Source organism: Panthera pardus, unplaced genomic scaffold (genome assembly GCF_024362965.1).
Source record: "Panthera pardus isolate Hobbes unplaced genomic scaffold, ASM2436296v1 HiC_scaffold_12, whole genome shotgun sequence".
NCBI lineage: Eukaryota > Metazoa > Chordata > Mammalia > Carnivora > Felidae > Panthera > Panthera pardus.
Genome location: NW_026526677.1, coordinates 60,181,916 through 60,198,230, shown reverse-complemented (window position 1 = coordinate 60,198,230; position 16,315 = coordinate 60,181,916). Strand labels below are relative to the sequence as shown.

Here is a 16,315-nt window from a genome sequence, read left to right as displayed (position 1 = left end):
GCTCAAGCCGGCTTGGGTAGGTTTCTAAATCTTGTGAGCCATTCTGACTAAGGCACGCTATTACAGAAAATATCACTGTATTATAATGGTTTCTTTTACCAGTCTCCTCAACCAGATTGTGAACAACTCGTGTGCAGGGATAAAATCTTTTTCTCATGTATCTAATCACTAGGCTCACTTAATCAACTGAGCCACCCAGGCAGCCCTGGGCCACATTATTTCTAAGATCTCTTTTACCTTTAAGTTCTGTTACTTGATGACTTATTAAAAAAAGCTCACCTGAAGGTGTTTTTCTAGATCAGGAGCAGCAAACTACCGCCCAAAGGCTCAAGCTCTTTTTGGGTAAATAACACAGTCACAAGCATTTGTCTACCTATTATCAGGGTGCCTGTAGCTTCAACACTACACAAGTAGAGATGAAGATCAACAGAGACCACAGGCCCACAAAACCTAAAATAATTACTATCTGTCCCTTTACAGAAAAAAATTCAGATGAGCTCTTTTTAATAATATATTTTCTCAAATGATTCTGATTTTTAGATATCTTTAGAAGAAAATATTCTTGAGCTAGCAATGACGATCACATCGAAAAGAACCAGATAACACATCACGTAAGGCTTTAGAGAAGTTTTAAGTACTAGTGCTAGGGAACTGAAGGCATACTTAGAAGGCAAGGTTATTAAACTTGTAGTTCAATTTCCAACTCTGACACTTACCACTACACAGCTTAGGCAAGTCACCTAAGCAGAAGCTCGGCTTATGTCCTTAGAAAAGTTACTAAATCTGTGCTTTACTTCATCATCTATAAAATGAGGATAATACCAATTTACCTTGCACAACTGAGAGAATTAGAGATGGCTTTTACACTGCCTAGCACAATTACAGGTACAAAGGACATAAATATTATTTTTATGGCACATTATATAAAATTTTTACCTAATTTGTATACATTCAGGGTGCCTGGGTGGCTCAGTTGGTTATGCGTCTGACTCTTGATTTTGGCTCAGGTCATGATCTCACGGGTCCATGAGATGGAGTTCCATACTCTCAGCATGAAGCCTGCTTAGGATTCTCTCTCTCTCCCTCTCTCTCTGCCCCTCCCCCGTGCTCTCTAATAAACTTAAAAAATTTTTAAATAAAAATAAATTTGTACGGGCGCCTGGGTGGCTCAGCCGGTTAAATGTCCAACTTCGGCTCAGGTCATGATCTTGTGGTTTGTGAGTTCAGGCCCTGCGTCGGGCTCTGTGCTGACAGCTCAGAGCCTGGAGCTTGCTTCGGATCGATTCTCTGTCTCCCCCTCTCTCTCTCTTCCTTCCCTGCCCACACTCTGTTTCTCTCTCTCTCTCTCAAAAATAAATAAACACTAAAAAAATTAAAAAAAAATAAATTTGTATACACTCATAACTCAAGGAAAGGCAGACTATGCAAGTCAAATTTAAGTAAGAGTCTATCTAAACTTTTATGAGATCATAAAATTAATAAACAACATTATTATAACTTCCCAGATATTATACTTTACATGAAGATCACAGAAGTTAGAACCTTTTACACTATTACAACCTCCCAGTAATATAACAGGGTTAACTATATTACTTAATTCAGTATGAAGTGAATATGAATTTTAAAATATATCAAACAACTGAATTTTAAACGTTAAGTACTTACATGCAGTACACAAATATACAACAGCTGTAAATCATTGGGAGTTCATCCAATAGCTATAAGAAACAAAGAAAGAGCACTTGAATATTGTAGAGGTGCAATTATTATGCAAATAAAAATAAAACGTCAGAATGATTATGATAGTCACCTCTTATTATCTAATATCTTTTACTAATTCTTTCATATATTTAACATCTTATTTACTCCGAGTGTTGGGGAAGGCCATTGAAAGGAAGTGACCGTTGGTTGACCTGTGAACTGGACCTGGGCAATTGGGGGCTCTTCACCTCCACCCATCCTTGGAATAGGACTTCTGCTTTTCTTGCTCCCAGAGGCAGTTCCAAGGACATAGACTTAGACAATGATGTGGTACCCTTGAGATAGTGATGTGCTGTTGAAAACACCTGCAAGGTATACCTTACTGAACCTAACTAAGGCCTCTTTATGAATGTTTAAGATTCGGTGGGCAGGTGGGGAGACCCATTACTGCCACCCAAGACAAGCCTCGTATGTAAGTACTCTCTGCCTATTAAAACTGCCAACTACCAACCTGGAGTGGCCTGCCTCTTTCTTCTGCCTTTCTCTGCCCTCTGCTTATGGGGGTTGGTTTGTTGTTGCTGAACAAACAAGCTTATCCATCCATCTATCCTAATGTACACACCTAAATAGGATGCCTGACTCACTAGGCAGCTCAGATCAGTTCAGTACCACAAACTATGTTATCATACTTCCAGGAAAGACAGATGTCTATCATCTATAGGGGTGTGGGTCCTAACAATGTTCTTTTGCATTTTCCCTTTTCCTAGAACACTTCTAAGATGGATAAAATGTCCACTAATATACATTAAGAAGGGATATTAATGGCTGGGAAAGTCATTCGGTTAATCTAAGTAACCTATGTTTCTGAAAAATATTATTATTAGCAATAATAATTATAACTATTACGTATTAAACTACAAGCTACACACTAAGCTAAATGTTGCAGATAGGTTGTTTCTAATCCTTAAACCAATCCTATAGAATTTAGTTGTTGAGCATATAATGAAAACAAGACATAGTCAATGCCTTTGAGGGATTCACATTCTAGTGAGGTGGAGGGAATGAAAAACATGTGATTAAATATAAAGATTCCGTTTTGACAACCATAAGAGTCATAAAGATTTTCCTTACAGGAGTGATACATAACCTGAGACCTAGAAAATACGCAGATATGAGTAAGATGAAGAGGGACTGAGGGAAAGAGGAGAACCCGTAAGCAGTGGAAATATAATGTGCAAAGGTCCTGTTGTGGGAAAGGGATTTCAAGAAATGAAAAATGTTCATTGCGATTGAAGCTTAATTAATGATGAAGAGAAAGGATATGAAATGAGGCTGGAGAGATAAGCAGCAAATAGATCAGGCAAGTGTTTTAGGCTGAAAGGGATTTTTTTTTTTTAATGTTTATTTTTTGAGAGAGAGAGAGAGAGAGAGATAAACAGAGTGTGAGTAGAGAGGGAGACACAGAATCCAAAGCAGGCTCCAGGCTCTGAGCTGTCAGCACAGAGCCCGACACAGGGCTTGAACTCATACACAGTGAGATCATGACCTGAGCTGAAGTCGGACACTTAACTGACTGAGCCACCGAGACGCCCCAGCCACTGAAAAGATTTAAACTAAGTGGCTGTCTTCATGAGCTTGGGCTGTTATAGCAATACCTTAGACTGGGTAGCTAAAACAACAGAATTTATTCCTCACAGCTCTGGAGGTTGGGAGGTCCAAGATGATGATACTGGCAGATTTGGTACTTGGTGAAAGTTCTCTTCTTGACTTGCAGATGGCTGCCTTCTCTGTAACCTCACATGGGAAAGGGCAACAGAGAGCAAGTTCTCTGGTCTCTTCTTAGAAGGACACTAATCCCATCAGGAAAACCCCATCCTCATAACCTCATCTAAACCTAATGACCATCTTAAGGTCCCATCTCCAAATATTGTCACACACGGTTCTAGAGATTCAATATATGAGGGGACACAATTCACTCTATAGTGGTGGTGGTAGTGTGTTTAAAATATAGGTTTTATTATTTTTCAGATATGGTGAGGCCAACAGATCAGGAGATGACTGCCACGGAAAAGACAGTTTGTTATTCACAGTTCCTAAGAGGGGGCATGCCATGCCAAGCAGGGCAACAAGGGAAAGCGCCACCATCAGTCAGGAGGCACAACGAGCAAGGGGAAAGCATAGGTGACAACCCTTATTGTGGTTTCCCAGAGAAAGGCAAAGTAAGGGAGGGTAAGCAGGCTTAGCATTGGCTAATTTGAATAATTTCAGCAGGCTCTAGGGGCTAGGAGCTATCTGGTACGTGGCTGTGGTGATTAGGGCATGGATTTTAAAATCTGGGTAGCACAAATATGAAAGTCCTATTTCAAAGCCATAAGTAGCAAAATTATGACGGGTAAAGAACACAGAGTTCCAGGATAGCAGGGTGTGTGTCTGAAGAGGAGTCTGAAGAGGTAGGCAGAGGCCAGATCACAGCCTGTGAGCCTGACTTATGGCAAGTATTAAAGATGTTTAAAAAGTGACACGCCTTCTGGAGACCAGGGACTGTATTTTACACATCTCATTTCTGACACTTGTACAAAGCCTAGCAAACACTGCTCAAAGAATGGAAACAATTAGTTTTGTTTGTAGGAACAGTATTTGTCTTCTGGTATGACAAATGGATGGGGGAGGCAGGGACACCAATTAGGAAACAGTTACAGAAATGGGGACTGGGGATGATGGATTAAGATCGTGGCTGTGCAGACAGCTAGAGGTAGACGTATTTGAGAGCTACTCTGGAAGTTGAATCAAGAGCTTTCAGTGTTTCCAGTAGTGAGAAAGCAGAAGAAATTAAAGATGAATCACAGGTTTTTAGCTTGGGCTTTCAGTGGAAGGCATTTCCATTCATTGAGATAGGGAGCAAAGGAGAAAGAAGGGTAATATTTATAACCAGAACATGTATTATTTACAATAGCATGTAAGCTATTTTTGTTTTTGTATTATAAGGAAAATTATAGATGAACAAACATTTCTTTGGTTTTGTTTTCTAGGATAAGTATGAGAAATTTATTTTTTTTTACTTATGAGAAAAAGATGAATACTTTTTTTATACTAGCATCTATTTTTTTCCACTATCAATCATATATGCTCAGTAGAGAATACCTAAAAATCTCTTCTAATATTAAAATTCTATGATTCTAAATTATTCTTTGGTACTTTGCACTTTTCATTTGAAGTCCTCTACTAGTGTCTCTACTCCTCTAATGTTTTTCTCAAACCCAGTCCCAAATGCATTGCTTTTGGCTAGTCGCCGAAAGTATGTGACACATTAATCATGAGAAAGGAGTTAGTCATAGCTTACAATATTACCCTTCACTGAGGCACACATAATAGTACTCAAAGGAATGAATCACTAACAATGAATCCATAATGGTGGTTTCAGGCACTCTGACTAGCTAAAGAAAAAGGAAGGAAACTATTACTTATGAAATACTTATTTACCAGATCCTATGATGACACTTTCACAAATGCCAATCAACTGATCCTCACAATACTCCTATAGGTTATTATTAAATCCATTAGATAGATGAAGAAACAAAAGCTCAGCAAAATTAAGTGGCATATCTATGCTCAAACAGCCAGCAAAGTGGTAGTAGAATTGGAACTGGAGCCCAAGAGCCACCTGGCAATAATAAATCTAAAGAAAATACCATCCAAGCTCCAAATTGTTCTTAAGACAGTAAGACAGAACTGTCAATATCTGCTTGTGCCCAGTGTAGGCAGAAGTAGAGACTAGGCCTCCAATTTCTCTTACAGCTATAACAAGCTGGTGAAATTGTTCATTGACCACCAGGGTCAGCTCAGTGGCAACCCTATCATTTCTTTTTTTTAATTTTAATTTTTTAATTTACATCCAAGTTAGTTAGCCTATAGTAGCCTGAAATAGCCTGAAATAACGATTTCAGGAATAAATTCCACTGATTCATCCCCCATGTATAACACCCAGTGTTCATCCCAACAAGTGTCTTCCTTAATGCCCCTTACCCATTTAGCCCATCCCCTTGCCCACAACCCCTTCAGCAACTGTTTGTTCTTTATATTTAACAGTCTCTTATGTTTTGTCCCCCTCCCTGTTTTTATATTACTTTTGCTTCCCTTCCCTTGTGTTCATCTGTTTTGTATCTTAAATTCCACATATGAGTGAAGTACAACACTATCATTTCTTATGTTGCTTCAGTGACTGTGCATAAAAAATGATGGCCTACCATAGTTAAGCCAAATTTATCCTGAAAGGAGACAAGACAGGGAATCTTCAAGGAATATTCACAATCATTTTGTATTTAAATTAGAGAGATAGGGACGCTGTTTAAAAAAGCCCTTTAATACCGATGATTCTTCCTTCCTAAATCATTGGGGAATTGGGTCATGTATCATTTCTGCACAGATAGGCAAGCACATAAAACCACATCTTTGTAGAACAAAAGGGGCAAGAAATAAGGCATCTGTCCAATCGGTCCCCAAAGTTGATAAAGTAGTATTATAGCAATGATAAAGCACAGAATCTACAATCTCAGGTTCAAAGGCTATCTGGTCCATTCCAATGCTGTTACCTTGGTAACAATCTTACCAACAATTAAGTTGATACGCAAATCAAAGTGTGTCCCACCTCTGCTCCAAATCTATTAATGGCTTATAGGGGATAAAGTTCAAGAGGCTTAGATTTGGCCTCTGGTTAGTTTCCCAAAACACATCTCTTACCATTTAGTTCAAGGCTGCCCAGAGCAGGTGCTCAATAATGTAACAAATGTTACCTATTGTCACTGGTAGCACTATGGCCATCATTACCACATATTCCCACTCCATCCATGGCTACAGTGTATTAATTGCAGTGCCCCGAGATGCCAGACAAACTCAACTCTGTGGGTTCTAGATGGCCTGGCAAATTCCTACCCATCCTTGAACATGCAACTCAAACGTGTCTGAGTCATTTGCGTGAAACCCCTTTGCTGACCTACTTCCCCTAAAAAATTTCTCTTTCCATTTCCATAGCATCCTGTATGCCCCTTTACCACTGCACTCACTAGCATATTACCTTCACTACTAGACCACAGATTCCTTGAGGAAAGGACTATATCATTTTTACCTATGCATATCTGTTGCCCAGGTACCAATTTTTGAACTAATGAAAGTGTTTGTCCAGCTTATGCTTGGGCATAAGGACAGAGAAGTCAAGATCTCCGAAGGCAGCTCTTATCATCTACTGGCTCAGAAATTTTTCTCTATGTTGACCAAGGTGTCTCTTTATCTTTAACCCCACTAGAACCACAAAGAATAAATCTAATCCTCTTCAATATGTCAACCCTTCAAACACTGATTCATAAAACATTTATGTAGGGGATATACCAAGGTCAACAGAGACAGTTCCTGCTCTTGGGTAACTCACATTATGATAGAAAAGAAAAACACATAAATATATTTATGAGACAACAGATAAGGGAAGTAACAGAGAAGCACAGAGTGCTGTGAAAGAACATATGAAGGGTACATATCCTACCCTGGGGCCGTGGAAGACCTCCTAGAGGAGCTGCTGCTTTGGCTGAGACTTTAAAGGACGAACAGGAATTGTCCATGGGAGAGAAGGAAGTGCAACAGGGCCAGACATGAAAAATGCAGAGAACTGAGAGAATCTGCTATGTACAGCTGAGTTGGAGGAACTGGGCATGTCTTCTCTTCTTCAGGCTAAATATGCTCAGTTCCTTCTCCTCAAGCATCAGGACTAGATTTTTAGTTCTATTTTTTTAAATTCTATTTATTTATTAAGAGAGAGGGAGAAAGAGAAGGTGGGGGGGGGGCACAAATAGGGGAGGGGCAGAGAGAGAGAATCCCAAGCAGGCTCTACGCTGTCAGCATAATCTCACAACCATGAGATCATGACCTGAGCCAATATCAAGAGTTACACATTAACCAACTGAGCCACCCAGGCGCCCCTATATTTTTAGTTCTTTCACCATTCTGGTATCTTGCATTTGAACACAAGCCAGGTCAGTCCTCAGAATTGAATATTGTCATGATCTATTCAGCACACAGTAGGACAGCCTACTTCTTCCTTCGCTCAGATTCTTAGTCTCACCTTGTCTCAGCACATTCATGCAGCTGTTTGTTTCTTTGTTTTTATTACATTTTTTAAATGTTTGTTTATTTTTGAGAGAGAGAGAGAGATAAAATGTGAGCGGGGGAGGGGCAGAGAGAGAGAGGGAGACACAGAATCTGAAGCAGGTTCCAGGCTCTGACCTGTCAGCACAGAGCCCAACGTGGGGCTCAAACCCACTAACTGTGAGATCATGACCTGAGCCGAAGCCGAACGCTTAACCAACTGAGCCACCCAGGCGCCCCAGTTGTTTCTTTATATATGTGATAGACACACGCTACCTTCCAGGGTTACTGTTTTAGGAATAGCATGAATGGACAGCAGGAATGATCCTAGAGATTTTAAAACTTATCTAGTTCTTAGAAAACATGTGCTTAAGGGAATGTCAGAGGTTGCTGTATGCATGGAATTAGACTAGGTATGTTTTGTAAATTGTTCTGGCTACCTGTTACTGTATAGCAAACCACCTTAAAACTCAGTGGCTTAAAATACTAATATTTACTTTGCTGATTAGTATGCATTTTGAGCCGACCTGGGAGGGAGAAGTTCATCTCTCCTTCACTCAATGTCAGCTGGGACAGCTCAAAGGCTGAGGGCTGGAATCATCTAAAGATTCACACACTCAAATTTTGGGCAGTTGATGCTGGCTGCAGTCTGGGGACTTCAGGTGAGGCTGTGGCAGCAACATCTATACATGGCCTTTCCACACGGCTGACTGGCTTCTTTACCATAAGGTGCTGGGTTCCCAGGGTAAGCATCCCAGGAGGATGAGGAAGAAGTTCGTCGCCTTTTGTGACTCACCCTTGGAAGTCATATAGCACAGTCCTGCCCAGATTCAAGGTCAAGGATCAGAGATCCTACCTCTTGAAGACAGTCGATGTCACATTGTAATAACAGCGGGTGAGATGAGATATACTGGTGTTAACATCTTTGGAAAACACAATAATCCGCCACATAAATAAAACTCAAAACTGAATTAAATACCTCCACCCCCCCTTCCAAGAACAGGAGGTAGTCTGCTTTAGGATGAAGGGTATTCAGATTGGCTTATTATCATTACTATTCCTCCAAAGCACCTTTGGAGTCTTTTAAAGTCTCTTTTCTTTTAAAACAAGCATAAACATGTATTTTCTTTATTGCAAAAGTATTTTATGCTCATTATAGGAAATCTGGAAAACACAGAAATGAAATATAATTCTCTATGATCCCATACATAATCCATGGATAACTACTATTTAATACTTCAGTGCATCTCTTTAGTTATTCACTCATGTGGTTAAATGTCCTTCCTTCTTTCTTTCCATCCTTCCTTCCTTCCTTCCTTCCTTCCTCATTCCCTTCTTCCCTTCCATTTACATATTTATTGGGCACATGCCATGTGCCAGCACTAGTCTATATGCTAAAGTCCAGTGGAATTTAAGATAAGTGAAATCTCTGCTGTCAAGAAGTTTACATTCTAGTTGAAGACTACAAATAAGGTAAATTCAAATGGTGATAAGTGCTATGAAAAGAATAAAGTAAATGTCACTTGTGGAAAGGACTGCTCTACATAAAGTGGTTATAAAAGGCATATCTGAGTAGGTAACATTTGCACTGAGGAGCCAGAAGGAAGCAGACATGCAAAGATATGAGAGAAAAGTTTTGCAGCAGAGGAAACAGCAATCACAAAGGCCATGAGGCAGTGTCTGAAGAACAGTAAGGCCAGTATGGCTGGAGTGCAGTAAACAATGCAGAGGAACAGTAAAAACTGAAGTTAGAGAACTAGACCAGGGCCAGATCATGCAGGCCATAGTAGAGAACTGAAATTTCACCTGAAGTGCAAAGGGATGCCTTGGAGAGCTTTAAGCAGAAGAATGGTATGATCTAAAATGTTAAAGACTACCTTGGATGGTTGTAGGGGCAACTGTTGACTACTGCAGTAGCCAAGAAATAAGATGGTGATAGCTTACATGATGTCCAGTGAGGTAAGGAAAAAGAATAAGGGAGTTTCCTTTTACATAAAGGAAAACTGGAAAGTCAAGAGAAGTATTTCACAAAGAAAAAAGCAAATATCGTGTAGAATGCTATGGAGAGGTCAAATGATAAGATAGAAATGTATCTACTGGATTTGGCAAGATGAAGGTGACTGGTGACCTTGACAACAGCAGTTTCTGTGAAATGAAGGGAAGAAAATACCTAACTGTAATGAGAGCAAAACAGAGGGAGGTAAGTGTAGAGAGAGCAAAGACACTCGAGTGGTTTTGATGTGAAAGGGAGCCAAAACATGATTCAACAGCTGGGGCTGGACACAGGGTCAAGGGAAGAGTAATTTTTAAAAGATGGGAGTTATTTGAGTATGTTTGTATGCAGATAGCAGTGAACCAGTGTAGTGACTTTCTAAAGACCATGGTGGAGCCAGAGACTGGGATGGAGTTTATAACTGCAGGTATGAGTCTTTGAGGAGGTGGGAGGGGAGACTGGCCTTTGATAGGAGTTGGAACATTTCTCCCACAAAAACAGGAGGAAGATGATCGTGGTAGAAACATGAGGATGTTTCTTACTGATTTCTTCTATATTTTTGGTGAAATACTGAAGATATTAGTGAGGAGAAGGGGAAACGAGGCAAAAAAGATATAAAAAGAAATCCAAAAAAGAAAGAGGGACAAGTATGAAATAACAGTTCTGAAGAACAGAAATGGAAATTGTCAGGGAAATGTAATGGTACTGTCTTATGGCACTGAGTGGCTATTTGAGTTTTCGTTCAATAATTTAAAAGTGAGGGGGTGGCTGGGTGGCTCACTCGCTTAAGCACTGACTTTGGCTCAGGTCGTAATCTGACGGTCTGTGAGTTCGAGCCCCGTGTCAGGCTCTGTGCTGACAGCTCAGAGCCTGGAGCCTGCTTTGGATTCTGTGTCTCCCTCTCTCTCTGCCCCTCCCCTGCTCACGCTCTGTCTCTCTCTCTCTCAAAAATGAATAAACATTAAAAAAAAATAATTTAAAAGTGAGATAATTTAACAAAGGGATATAATTTCTATGAGCAATGTTTAGTTACTCAGTTCAGGCACAGGATATGCAGATAACTTAGCTTGATCTGGGTTGAATACTGCTCAGGAAGCAAGGGGCAATATTGAGAATATTTATATGGGTGGGTGGGAGTTACTGTAATTTTGGGCCACAGATTACAAACTTTGTAAAAAGGGAAAAGAAATAAAGCAAAATGTACTTCCTTCCAGTCTTTTTTCTATTGTTTATAAGATTGATTTTACATTACACAAAGTTTTGTCTTTATGACAGTTTCCCATTTTACTGGTCTTCAAAATATTATTTATTTAATTTTTAAAGATATTCAATCAGAGGGGCACCTGTGTGGCTCAGTTGGTTAAGCATCTGACTCTTGATTTCAGCTCAGGTCATGATCTCACAGTTTGTGAGATTGAGCCCCACAGGGGCTCTGGGCTGACAGCGTGGAGACTGCATAGGATTCTCTCTCCCTCTTTCTCTCTGCCCCAAACCCCGCGTGCCCACGCTCTCTCTCCCTCAAAATAAATGAAGAAACATTAAAAAAAAAAGACACTCAAACAGAGATCATTTTTTCTTTATTTTATTTTTTTTAAGTAACCTTTATGCCCAATGTACTTGAACTCACACCCTGAGATCAAGAGTCACATGCTCTACGGACTGAGCCAGCCAGGCGCCCATCAAAATATTATTTTAAATGGCTATAGTACACTTCAACACATAGTTATATCATAGTATATGTAACAGTCTCCTTTTTGTTAAATATTTAGATCATTTAAAAACTGTATCATGTGTAACACTGTCACATGTGTAACACGCTTGTAAAACATCTTTTCCCTATCTTTGATTACTTTTTAGGATGTATACGTATATGTAGGAGTACAATTACTGGGTCAAAGAACATGTACAATGTTTTTCTTTAAAAAAAAAATTAAAACAACTTCAGGGTACAGAAAAGTTTGAAGGGAAGTACAAAGAACTTTACTCTCTCTGAACCATTTGAATAAGTTGCTGACATGAGGTTCCATTACTCCCAAGTACTTTAGTGTATGTTTCTTACAAAGATATTCGCTTGGATTATATGCCTTGACCAAATGAAATTTATCACAGGAATGCAAGATTGGTTCAACACAGGAGAATCAATCAATGTACTAGACTATACTAATATAATAAAGGAGAAAAACCACATGGTCATCTCAAGAGATTCAGAAAAAAAATATTTGAAAATGCCAACATCTTTTCATGATAAAAACACTCAGCAAACTAGGAATAGAATGGGAACTCCCTCAGCCTAATAAAGAGCATTCACACAAAACCCCAGCCAACATTATAACTAATGATGAAAAACTAAAAGCTTTCTTCCTAAGATCAGGAGCAAAACAAGGATGTCTGCTCTTTCCACTTCTATTCAACAGTGTACTAGAAGTTCTATTCAGGGAAATTAGGCAAGAAAAATAAGTAAAAGGCATCCAATCGATAAGTAAGATATAAAACTATATTTGTATATGACACGATCTTGTATTCAGGAAACCCTAACAAATCCACATATGCATACACAAAAAACTACTAGGTAGGTAAAAAAAAAAAAGTTCAGCAGTGCTGCGGGATACAAGAATATGCAAAAATCATTGTTATTTCTATAAATTAGCATGAGAAATAAAAATGAAATTAAGAAAATTCTATTTACAATAGCATCAAAAAATACATTACTTATGAATGAATACATTTAACAAAGAAGTCAAGACTTACACACTAACTATAAAATATCACTGAAAGAAATTAAAGACTTAACTAAATGGGAAGACATCCTATGTTCAAGGATTAGAAGACACTATTAAAGAAAGCAATACTCTCCAAAGTGATCTGTGGATTCAATGGAATCCCTTTCAAAGTCCCAGCTAATTTTTGCAGAAATTGATAATCTGATCCTAAAATTCACATGGAAATGCAAGGGACCCAGAATAGTTTAAACAGTTTTTAAAAACAAGAACAGGGGCACCTGGGTGGCTCAGTTAGTTGAGCATCCAACTCTTGAGTTTGGCTTGGGTTGTGATCCCGGGGTTATGGGATCAAGCCTTGTGTCAGGCTACATGCTGAGCATGGAGCCTGCTTAAGATTCTCTCTCTCCCCCTCCGCCCTTCACCCCCTGCCCGTGCACTTGTGCACTTGTGCACGTGCATGGTCTCTCTCTCTCCCCAAAGAGAAAGAAGAACAACAACAAATCTGGAGGACTCACAGCTCCTGATTTCAAAATTTACAAATCTATAGTAATCAAGGCTGTGTGATACTAGTACAAGTACAGACATAGACCAATGGAACAGAACTGAGAGTTAAACTGAGAGTCAAGAAATAAATTCATACATTTATGATTGTTTGATTTTAGGCAGGGGTGCCAAGAAAATCCAATGTCAAAAGAATAGTCTTTTCAACAAATGATTCTAGGGCAACTGGATATCCACGTGCAAAAGAATGAAGCTAGACCTTGACCTCACACCATATAAAAAAAATGAACTTAAAACGGATTAAAGAATCAGGAGAACAAATGCTATTAAAATGTCCATACTACCCATACTACCCAAAGATCACCCAAAGTGATCTCTATCTCTATCAAAATAGCAATAGCAGTTTTCACAGAACTAGAACAAATAATCCTGAAATTTGTATGGAACCACAAAAGACCCTGAATGGCCAAAGCAATCTTGAAAAAAAAAAAAAAAAAAAAGAACAAAACTGGAGGCATCACAATTCCAGATTTCAAGATATGCTATGAAGCTGTAGTAATCAAAACAGTATGGTACTGCCCCCACCCCCAAAAAAGACACATAGAGCAATGGTACAGAATAGAGAGCCCAGAAATAAACCCAGGATCATACAGTCAATTAATCTATGACAAAGGAGACAAGAATCTACAATGGGGAAAAAGACAATCTCTTCCAACTGGTGCTGGGAAAACTGGACAACTACATGCAAAAAAACAAAACAAAACAAAAAAACCCACAAAACTGGACCACTTCCTACACCATACACAAAAATAAACTCAAAATGGATTAAACAACTGAATGTGGAACCTGAAACCATAAAAATCCTAGAAGAGAACACAGGCGGTATCGGCCATAGCAACATTTTTCTAGATATGTCCCCTAAGGCAAGGGAAACAAAAGCAAAAATAAACTATTGGGACTTCATCAAAACAAAAAGCTTCTGCACAGCTAAGGAAACAACCAACAAAACTAAAAGATAACCTACTGGATGGGAGAAGATATTTGCAAATGATATATCTGGTAAAGGGTTAGTATCAAAAGTATATTAACTCAACACCAAAACAACAATCCAATTAGAAAATGGGCAGTGGACATGAACAGACATTTCTCCAAAGAAGATATACAGATGGCTAACAGACACATGAAGAGATGCTCAACATTACTCATCATCAGGTAAATGCAAATCAAAACCACAATGAGATATCATCTCATATCTGTCAGAATGGCTAAAGTCAAAAACACAAGAAACAAGTGTTGGTGAGGATGTGGAGAAAAAGGAACCCTTGTGCACTGTTGGTGGGAATACAAACTGGTACAGCTGCTTTGGAAAACAGTATGGAGGCTTCTCAAAAAAATTAAAAACAGAATTACCATATGATCCAGTAGTTCCACTGCTGGGTATTGACCCAAAGGAAAAAAAAACACATTAATTTGAAAAGATATATGCACCTGTAAGGGTTAAATTGTAGTGTAGGGCTAATGCTTAGCTTGAAAAATAACAGCTTTGTGTTGACATTGAAGGTTAAGAGATAACAGCCTTGCTTTACTCTTATAAATTACGCCTCATACTCTTGTAAATTAGGCTTCACCAATTAAGGAAGCAAAAGTTCAAAGAAAAGAGCATCAGAGGCAGGGTCAAGGAGATCCACTGGTTGCAACTTAGAGGCAGAAAGTCTAAAGTAAACACCTCATTAGGCAACTGTTTCTAACTCATCTGGAAATTGTTTCTTTGTTCTGTTCCCAGGTGATGATAAAACGATGTGATCGGTTATAAAAACTCTGTACCCCGGCTGTTCGGGGCCGCACTCTTATCAAGAGTGTTGGTCCCGATCGGTCGGCCTTGCCTCTCATTGTAATAAACTTTGTTGTGACTGTCACTGGTGCCTGTAGCATTCTGTTTCAGGAGTCGTGTGGATGCAACATTTGGTGCATTGGCCGGGAAAGTTAAAGGTCTGAAACAGGGCCCTTTCTTGGATTGTTCCGCGGGAAAGTTAAAGGTCTGAAACAGGGCCCTTTCCTCGGATTGTTCCGCCAGAAAGTTAAAGGTCTGAAACAGGGCCCTTTCTGCGGATTGCTCCGCCGACCCCTGGGAAGAAGCTCGGGATTGGGAGAGGTAAGGAATTCTTGGGGCGCGCCATTTGGATGACTCAGGAGGGTCTGCTGGACGCGGCTATAGACCCAGAGTCAGGGATCCTACCGGGACGCTGGTGGACCCCATTTGGTTTGGTTTTTGTCAAGAAGGATCCTATTTTCAGGTGGCTGCCACGGCCTACTGGCCTAAGAGATCTCAAATTTGTGTTTTCTTCGTGTCTTAATTGTCTTCTTCCTGTTGACTGTCTGTGCGTCCTTGTCAGTTCTGCCTATCTTTGTCATGGGTCAAAATCAGAGTACCCCCACCCCTCTGAGCCTCATACTAACCCATTTCCAGGACTATAGGAGAGCTGCCTCAGTTTTCGGCCTCCACGTTAAGAAGTCAGTCCTTCGAACTCTCTGCGAGGTGGAATGGACCAGCTTTCAGGTGGAATGGCCTCCACAGGGGACCTTTGACCTTACATTGATATATAAGGTTCATGATATTGTCTTTTCTAGGCACGAAGACCAAATCCCATATATTGGGGCATGGAGGACCCTCATCGAAAACCCTCCAGATTGGTTAAAACTTCTCCTTCCCCTTTCCCCTTGCCTCCCTAAAGTACAGGCTTTACCACTCAAAGGCAGCCCATCTGAAGCTCAAAATAAGAATCTTGACGGGACTAAGCGGCTGCCCCCTCTATCACCTGCACCAGAGGAAGAAGAAGAAACTTACCGCCCGCCGCCCTATAGTTCTCGCTCAAAAAATACAAGTCAGGATGCTTCAGATCAGGAGGCAAGCCCGAGTCAGGACACTTCCCTGAGCCCATCTCATACCCGGTCAGGGACTCCCTTTCATCCCCCTCCCACTGCCCTACCCCTTCATCCAGGGCCACCCCTGCAGGGTGAAGTCCGACCCTTTATGACTTATGTACCCTTCTCCACTAGCGACCTTTATAATTGGAAGCTTCAAAACCCCTCGTTCTCAGAGAAACCCCAAACATTAATTTCTCTTCTTGAAACTATATTTGTGACCCATCAGCCAACCTGGGATGACTGCCAGCAGCTCTTGCAGGTTCTCTTCACCACTGAGGAGCGAGATAAGATCCGTCGTGAGGCCCAGAAATTAGTGATGGGGCCAAATGGGCAACCCACCGTG

General features: G+C 40.1%; 1 protein-coding gene across 2 annotated transcripts in view; it reads right to left on the bottom strand.

The window, feature by feature from the left end:
- Positions 1–16,315, bottom strand: part of ACER3 (alkaline ceramidase 3) — a 184,772-nt gene that overhangs the window by 51,776 nt on the left and 116,681 nt on the right. For both annotated transcript variants that reach the window (XM_019449899.2, XM_019449901.2), the window contains one exon: positions 1,666–1,718. In XM_019449899.2, the coding sequence (XP_019305444.1) occupies positions 1,666–1,718 (53 nt within the window). The remainder of the gene's footprint in view (positions 1–1,665; positions 1,719–16,315) is intronic.